Raw genomic sequence first — 9481 nt, 5'->3', positions numbered from 1 at the left:
TAGCTGACCCTGGCAGAGCATCTAACCTGCCATCCTCTCTTCAACTTGACGCTAGTTCTTCCCCCATTCAAACCCTACCACGTCACTATCACCTCCACAAGCAATTCATAATGAAGACTTTACATCCATGTTCAGAAACCTGAATATAATCTTTGAAATGAAGTGACAGGCTAAATTAGGAAGACTCTTGCTTGTAATTGACCTGGCAGACTTCAGCTAAAAGACAGGAAATGTGTTATATGTCAGCTGTGGCTCTTCTGTGTTTTCTTCCAATTTTATCTGCAGATAATAACTCTAAAAATTATAAAATACATGAAATTGTTATCAGAATCAGAAAACTTAAAAACAGATGTTTAATTGGGCTTTTAAATTGAAAATCCAATCAAAGGGCTTCCTTTAATAGAGAAGCATTTTAATTACACATGTAGATCATATCATGCAAAATCTCATAGAGATGATTTAATGGAAAGGGAAACAGATCTACTAGATAAATGTCTAAATGCTCTCTTTATGAAGGTTTGATAAAGTATGAATACATAAAAGAAATGAAATAATGAAAAAGTTACATAATTCTCACTCCTGAAATAGTTATGGAACTGTTGATTATGTAAGCCTCAAGATTTTTAAATCTTCCAATGCCCCACGACAGTAAGTAGCATCCTTCTTGTTTTCCATCAGAACTGTTTGTTCCTATTAAGGGACATATAAGAAGTCAAACCTGAACATTGTATGTCATATATGATATCATTCTTCCAGGAGAACTGCCGAAGCTGTTCAAGCCAATCAACACTTAGGTCTCATCAAGCTTTATTGATATCTCAGGAGAAAATAATCTACTGAAAGTATCAAAAACCACACCTACTTGAATGACTGGAACCAAATGAGTCTCAGCCACCGAATGGGCAATTGCAGTTCTTCACACATTTGCACAGTACATTCACTGATCATAAGTCCTTATCTCTGTGACACAAACTGCAATGTCAATGCCAGTGTGAAATAAAAATTATCTAATATTTTCCCCAAATATATGCATCCATATATAAATGCAATTAAATTTTTGACAAAGACATCTGGATCCTTTGATGACAATTGCACATAGATGAAATTTCTCATGATAATAAGAACCTATATAAGTCATCATCTTTCGTTATAAAGTTGTTGAAATAAAGTGATTAATAGAGTCCTGTTTACTTGGTATTTATTTAATAGTGAGGAGCCCAGCAACTTTTTGGGTCTACTGTGGTTATTCTTCAGCTTTTTAAGCATACAACTTGGATTAATACAATTATCAATTGTGAAAACTCTCAGATTTTATCTACATTTGTATTTCCTTTAGCATATAATAAAACAAGACTGATGGATACAAGACTTGAAGTCAAATTGCTGGTATGTATTTTAGGATTTAACCAATAATATAGTAATTTAGGAAGCAGACAAGGAATAAAATGTTTTGAGTAAAACACATACAGTTGGTAAAAATATTTTTTGTATCATTAAAAATAGAACAACTGACTCATCTATGGTTTCCCATATTAAATTCAAACTTATTTAATTGAATAGTCTGAATTATTACTTTATACAGAATAATAGCATCAGCTAGAACTGTGAGTAATTAAGTATTCGTCTATAGTTGCTCATGTTGTACTAAAAGTGAAATAATAGTTTAAATGACATTAATATGAATCAACTGACAGAAAAGCTTAGTAAGCAATCATCATACAACCTAGAAGCTCCATAACTTGACATCTCGAAAGTTTGTTTGATGCCTTAAGTAAAATTACCTCACTCTACAAAATCATTTATTTATAAATAAATGTTCCTTTCTACCGAGATTATTATTAAAGTTGGCTCTGCTTCTGATTTAAAACCTTGATAATAGCCTTTCGGATCTGCTTTGTCTTCACACTGTAGATTATAGGGTTGAGCACAGGAGGGATGAGCAGGAAGACATTGGCCATGATGGTGTGGACGAAGGCGGGGGCTGAATGACCATAGCGGTGTACAAGAGACAAACTGATGAGAGGAATGTAGAAGATGGCAACAGCACTGATGTGGGATATGCATGTATTGAAGGCTTTCTGTCGCTCATCAGAGGAAGCAATGCTGAGCACAGATCGGATGATCAGTACATAGGAGAGCAAGATGCAGGGGCAGTCAAACCCTGTAGTAGAGAATAGTGCAAACAGACCAAGAATGCTGTTGATTCTGTTGTCTGTACATGAGAGCTGGATGAGATCTACATGGTAACAGTATGAATGTGAAAGAACCAGAGAACTGCAGAAGGACAACCTCTTGACAAAAAGCACAACGGGCAACATGACAGCAACATTCCTTATCAGTACAATTATGCCAATCTGGGCAATCCTGGCATTGGTAAGAATAGTGGTATATCTTAGTGGATCACAGATGGCCACAAAACGATCAAAGGCCATGGCCAGCAGAACTCCAGACTCCATGAAAGTAAACCCATGGAGAAAGAACATCTGGGCAATGCACGCATTTAAGTTGATTTCCCGGGCTTCAAACCAGAGGACACCAAGGGTAGTGGAAAGTGTACAGAGAGACAAGCTCAGGTCTGTGACTGAAAGCATAGACAGGAAATAGTACATAGGCTCATGGAGGCTCTGCTCACGAAGGATCACCAACAGGATCATGCTGTTCCCAGAGAGGGCGATTACATAAAGGAGACAAAAGGGAATGGAGATCCAGACCTGAGCTGCTCTCAGGCCTGGGATACCAGTGAGGAGGAAGGTTGGAGGATGGGGATTGGTATTATTAAGGATGAGCATAATGAAGTCTGGGAAAAGAAGGGCAATTAGATAATTGAATATAGCAATGCATTATATAGCTTATTTTATAAACATCTCTCTAGAACTTAGTCAATACTGATAATCCTTAAAATTTTGAAATATTTGTTAATATACTAGAACTGTAGAGTTCTCTTCTAGCTTCTCAGTGTTCCATATTTTTTGAGAAAACAAATTTACCAAATTGTTCCAAATCAACAAATATAATAATAATAAGAATAAAAAAATAATTTTAAGCATTCCAAGCCAGTCTTCCCTTTGTGAAAAAAAGTGGCAAGAAAATTATTTCTACCTATATAACTTCCCAGTAAATACCTAAATAATATAATGAAAAAAAATCCAATTTCCAGTACTTTTTAAAATAAGTTCTTGAGTCTATTACATGATACTGAGCAAACAAGCTCTCTTTTTTGAAATGTGACCACTAGACAGGCTTGGTAAATATTCGGAACAATGTCAAAGTGTCTCTGGGACATACAAGTCTGCCTATGTGACTGCAGGATAGATCAAGAAAATCTGGTGTCAGGTCCACTTTTTATAGTTCCCTGTGTTCTATGTGTATGATCTGATTCGTGCTCCAGTTCTAGGGTTTAGATAGTAGCAATACATTTCGCATATGAAGCAATTATATCTCAATAATTTAATCATTAAATGATTGCCCTATTACCTTGAAAACTCACTGCTTGACTCTTGAGAGAAAACATTGATTTGAGAAAAAAATCAGAAAAAAGAAAGAATGAGAGAAAAGAAGAAAGGAAGGAAGAAAAGAAAGAATAAAGCAAGAATGTAAAGAGGGAAGGAGAAAGAGTAAGGGAAATGGGGAAGAAGGAATGGAAGGAATGAAGAGAGGAAAGAAAGAAAAATCCTTGTCCTATTTTAACACAATAAATTGAAGTCTGTCATCTAACAAATAATGGCACGTGATGTCACTGAAGTCAAGATAAGCATTGTACCCAGAGCATACACACTGTGGGAGAGGCAGTTGTTTTCTTACCTGTATCCATTCAACCATCATAACCGTTCAAGGAAGTAAAATTTCTCCCCTCTCTTTCTCTAATACATATACAAATGTGACTGAGTAATTCTCCTAAAAGTATACAGTTAGGCAACAGAGTGTCTGAACTTTCTATATTTGAGCCTAAAGCCTCCCACTCTATAGAGGTAGGAAATGCATGGGAGGATTCTGTTTGCCATCCAGGATGGCAGCTCCTCAGAACAGTTTTCCAATCCATACTTTTCCAGAGCACACTGTAATCAATATGGCTCTTTAGGTGTAGATTGCTATATGTCAATTATCATTCTAGGTAAGTTGTGTATACGTGGTACGCTTTAGTTTTTCTGGGAAGTGACCTTAGTATTGATGCTCTCTTGTGTGCCCAGGCTATACTTTCTAGAGCAGATCATAAATCCAGTGGCACATTTTAGGAACCATCAAATTCTTAGTTTATGTTGCTGATGATTATTCCAAGAAAATTTCCCTCCCCATCCTCTTTAAAAGCTTGTCTCTACTGGGTATTTCCAGGTGGAAGGTGCCTTCTTTCCTTTTGTAAATGTATTCTGCAGCTTTACCATTCTGATATCAATCCTCTGCTTACTGTCAAGTCATTTCTAAAAAGGGCCCTGTCTACCATTTCATGGCTTCTGTTTCTTCTCCAGAATGTCAATTTTCAAGTAAATATTGAAATTACAATTCTGGTTGCCTGAATCTAAACATGAAAATAAAAGTTATCTGAGTAAAACATGTGTGGCTTCTCGTAGGTAGAAGAAATACTAATATGCTATGGACTGTACCACTCTGTCACACTCCATTACTTTACTTTTTCACTACATAAATATAATATACACTACATAATTATTTGATGTTGTCTCCTGAAAAGAAACATGTTTGACATCTTCCTGCTGATGCAGCCCTGACCTGTGGTCATTCTCCTCTAAGCAATCCCTCCCCACTCATGTGCTTCTTTTCTTTACTTTGTCCCACCCTCCAGTTAAACTTCAGCAGTCTCTTTTTATCATAGAGGTCTTAATATCTTACCTGTTCTAGTGTTTTCCCAACAAAAGGACCGGTGCACTTTCACTTACTGCCAGGTCAAATTCACGTACGTGATGGTTGCCCTGGTAGTTCATGGATCTCACCCTCTAATAAGCATCCCGCCACATACTTCAAACCTGCTGCCAAAAGGCCCATGGGACTCCAACCAGGTATAATGAGGAAAATTAGCTAAGGTGCCTCCTCGCACTGTACTAAGCAGGTCAAAATTCCCATTTACTTCAGCCTTTCATTTATTATCTCCATACATAAAGATATCCAAAGTATCAATAGCTGTTCATGTCACTCACAATATAACCGAAATGGGAGCTATAAATAATTTAATAGAAAATGTAAGTATAAGCATAAGTTTTATGTAATTGCAAAAGCCCACTTTCACACGCATTCAATTAAATCTGTCTTTGTGCGTGTGCATACAGGTAAGAGAGGAAAGTTATGAGTTAATACTGCCAGCTTTAGCTTTTAGTCTCACTTGGAGTCATTATGAATGTGAGGCAGTTTGAATATAGCAGGGAGGAAAGGAGGAAGGGAGAAAAAGAGGGAGAGAGGGAGAGAGGGAGAGAGGAAGAGAGGGAGCAAGGATTCATGAGAAAGCAATATATTCCCAGAGACAGTGAAAGCCCAACCAAGAGCCTGGTACAGAGGATTCAGCCCAGGGAAATACCAAGAATACTGAGTCCCAATTCTCTGATTCAGTATATTGTTTAAGCACCCTGCATTTCAACCTTTGACGTATCAGGTCAACAATTTGCTTGATAGAGCTGGGGCAGAATTCTCAACTACCTGTTGCCAACAAAGACAATATTGTTAGTCCAAGAGTCATGTACTCCGACAATACTTTTATATGTGATCACTGAAAGATCATTTAATGACTCTGAAATTTTATTGTTTTGCAGTGTAAAGGATGACATAGAAGTTTTTCACTGTTTAACAACAAACAATTTAAAGGAGCTTTAGTGAAGGTTCTCAAAATTCAATAATCCTTCCCTAACAATCATTCAGGTATAACTAAGCACACTGGGAAGTTGTATCTTTTTATTTCATTTGATAGGAAGGAGTTTATTGGATTTTTATTTATTTATTTACATTTCAAATATTATTCCCTTTCCCCGTTTCCCATCCATAAACCCCCTATCTCATCAGCCCTTCCCTTCTTCTATCCTGCCTCCCCTCCCTGACATTCCCCAACACCAAGGGGGGACTTGAGGGGGGAGGTCCAAGCCTTAGCAGGACCAAGGGCTTCTCCTCCCATTGGTGCCCAACAAGGCCATCTTCTCCTACATATGCAGCTGGAGCCATAAGTCTTTCCATGTGTACTCTTTGAATAGAGGTTTAGTCCCTGGGAGCTCTGATTGGTTGATATTGTTGTTCTTATGGAGTTGTAAGCCCATTCAGCTCCTTCAATCATTTCTCTAACTCCTCCATTGGGGACTCATTCTCAATTCAATGGTTGTCTGCAAGCATTTGACTCTGTATTTGTCAAGCTCTGGCAGAGCATCTCAGGAGACAGCTATATCAGGCTCCTGTCAGCATGCACCTCTTGGCATCCCCAATAGTGACTGGGTTTGGTGTATATGGGTTGAATCCCTAGGTAGGGTAGGCTCTGAACGGCCATCCCTTCAGTCTCTGCTCCAAACTTTGACTCCATATTTTCTCTGATGAATATTTTTGCTCCCCCTTCTAAGAAGGACTGAAGCATCTGTACTTTGGGTGTCCTTCTTCTTGAGCTTCATGTGGTCTGTGGATTTAATCTTGGGTAATCTGAGCTTTGGGGCTAATATCCAGTTATCAGTTAGCATGCCATGTGTGGTTTTTTGTGATTGGGTTACCTCACTCAGAACGATATTTTCTAGGTCCATCTATTTGCCTATGAATTTCATGAAGACATTTTTAACAGCTGAGTAGTACTCCAAATGTACCACATTTTCTGTATCCATTCCTCTGTTGAGGGGCATCTGGGTTCTTTCCCGCTTCTGGCTGTTATAGATGAGACTGTTGTGGTGAGGATGTGGAGAAAGTAGTTGCATCTTTAGTCAGCATCTATCTAGTCGAGTGCCTGGAGGGTGCGGGGCAGGGCAAAATGAATACAATTTAAGTATGCTTGTTCAAATCATTCTTTATCTTGGTGGCTATTCCCACAAACAGAGAGTAACATACAGTGGCCAGGGGTAGGGAAGTATGCCCCCTCTGGTTTAATCAGAAGATTGCATCTCGTAAATGGAAGCAGAGCAGAATTCCTGAGCTTCAGATGATGTGCATGTCGGATCTCAGCCACTATGAATGAGGGGAACTAAGCAAAGAAAAGATATCCATTTCACCTTGAAGAAACCCTTTTAGGATTCTTGAGACCTATGAAATGAAACGTTTGCTAGACTGCCAACGTTTTTAAAAGGAGACAGTAAGGTTCTGTTTTCACCTGAAGGTTTTTGAGACTCCCAAACACAGGCACAGGGCAGCAAAGACTAAGAGAAAAGATACTGGGTAAGAACTAAGTCACATGTCACCTATGTTCTAAAGCGTTGTGACAAGCTGCATTTCTTGAAGAGCTCAGATATAAAGAAACAAGCAGCATGAAGCAAGTTGGCATTCAATAAATTCCTCTGTAATTTCTAGTGTGAGAAATGGCCTTAACTCTAATGAGTATAGCTCAAGTGGGGCGGGGGAGGGGAGTTGAGAGCTATTAGGAGGAAGGGTTCTCATTGGTGATATTGTTAATCAGTTAATGGATCTGTTGCATCTAAATAAGAGCCTTTACTTGATATATTTTGCTCACTATAAATTTATCCAACTTTCTTTTTATCAGGAAGAGATGTGTTAGGCAGAGCATCAGGTTCAAAGTCGTCACTTGGGTAATTTACTATCCAGGACATCAATAAACTAGTCAGCAAGTCAAAGTCAAGTTGAAGTTTCAGAATATAGCTGCAGACAGGTACTAATGTGTCTGTGACTCTTTTTGTACCAAGGCAGAGAAAGTCATTGATTTATAGAGAATGTAATCACAGGTGTCAGAGGGAGGGAGGGACATGAATGGGAGATGGGGGGAGGGGAGAAGGGAAACTCAATTAGGTTCCCTAATTCTCCTTCTGGGAAAAGCAGGAAAGAAGCCTTGAGGGCCAGCAAAATGAATGGAAATGCAAGCTCTGAGTGGGAGATGGGAGGACCCTCTAGAATGTATGAGAGACCTGGGAGGTGAGAGAATTTCAGAACTCAAAGGGAGGGACTTTAGATGAAATGGCCTAGAGTGGAGAGAGGAAGCTTGTAGAGTCTACCTCCAGTAGAAAGATAGGGCATCAAGTGAAGGGGTGGCCATCCCTCAGTCAAAAACTCTGACTCAGAATTTTTCCTGTCTCAAAGAACTGCAGGGACAAAAATGGAGAAGAGACTGATGGAAAGGGGATCCAGTGACAGGCCCAACTTGGGAATACATCTCAAGGGGAGGCACCAAGGCCTGTGACTATTACTGATGCTATGGTGTGCTTACAGACAGGAGCCTAGCCTGGCTGTCCTTTGAGAGGCCCAAAAAGAAGCTGACAGAGACAGATGCAGATATTTATACCCTGAAATCAGGAACCCCTGGGATTGAATTAGGAAAAGGCTGGAAGAAGCTGAGGAGGAGGGCAACCCCATAAGAAGACCAGGAGTCTCAACTAACCTAGACCCTTGAGATCTCTCAGACACTGAGCCACCAACCAGGCAGCAACACAGGCTGACCCAAGGCCCCCAGCATACATGCAGCAGAGGACTAACTGCTCTGGCCTCAGTGAAAGATGTGTCTAACCTTCTAGAGACATGAGCCCCAGAGAGTAGGGAGGCCTGGTGGGTGGGGACATCCTCTTAGAAACAGGAGTGAGGAGGAATGGGATGTGGAACTGTGGGAGGGCAGACCAAGAGGAGGGTAGCAACTTGACTATAAAAAAATAAAAGAAATAAAAAATAAAATAAAATGAAAGGGAGAAGATACAGCTCTTCTTCATATTAGAAGGTTAGCTGATAAACACAGAAGAAATTATGAAGTTAATAAATCACCATTTCAACTACCAGAAAAAAAATAAATAAAAAGAGTGGCTTACTCACAAAGCATAAGATATTCATGTTCTCAAATTTTCATTAAATACACTAAGTATAATTGTAAATACAGAAATGGTTCCTTTTTTCCTTAGGCTAGAATCAAAATGAAAACTGTGCTAAATAACCAAAGGTAATATGAGAATAAATTACTATGATCCCTTATTTCATTCTTCTTCCCTATCACGAGCTACCATTGCCCAAAAGACTCAGCACAGAGATAAAGAAAGACCAAGTATTTTGTCAAAAAGAAAATGACAAAATTGTTTATAACTAATTTGTCATGCTTGTTTTCACTTAATGGATTCTATTTACAGGAAAATCTTTTGCTTTAGGAAATAATTAACCTGATTCTGAAATGTTCTAATATTTTAAGTGTTACAAGTACTGAAAAATATTAAGTAGCATAATTATATGTTATAAAATACTATTATAAAAGATGATTTTTACTATAATTTACTATTGAATAAAATCGTAATATTACACAAGTACAAATAATCATCCACATCTTGGCTGTTCTAATCCTCAGAGAGCAGAGTAACTTCACCACACAGAAAAT

At 38.6% G+C, this 9481-nt stretch overlaps 1 protein-coding gene across 1 annotated transcript; it reads right to left on the bottom strand.

Annotated features, from left to right (window-relative positions):
* Window positions 1-1838: 1838 nt before the first annotated feature.
* On the bottom strand, window positions 1839-2789 carry Or51f2 (olfactory receptor family 51 subfamily F member 2). Its single transcript, NM_001001021.1, has one exon. It carries the CDS (start codon window positions 2787-2789, stop codon window positions 1839-1841), a length of 951 nt encoding a protein of 316 aa, NP_001001021.1.
* Between the last annotated feature and the right edge of the window lie 6692 nt (window positions 2790-9481).

Source organism: Rattus norvegicus, chromosome 1 (assembly GCF_036323735.1).
Source record: "Rattus norvegicus strain BN/NHsdMcwi chromosome 1, GRCr8, whole genome shotgun sequence".
In the NCBI taxonomy this organism is placed as follows: Eukaryota; Metazoa; Chordata; class Mammalia; order Rodentia; family Muridae; genus Rattus; species Rattus norvegicus.
Note: the sequence above shows the minus strand (reverse complement) of the source record. Positions and strands in the feature narration are given on the sequence as shown.

Excerpts from the sequence above, each read along its gene's own strand:
- Or51f2 (NM_001001021.1), bottom strand. The coding sequence starts at position 2,789 with ATGCTCATCCTTAATAATACCAATCCCCATCCTCCAACCTTCCTCCTC.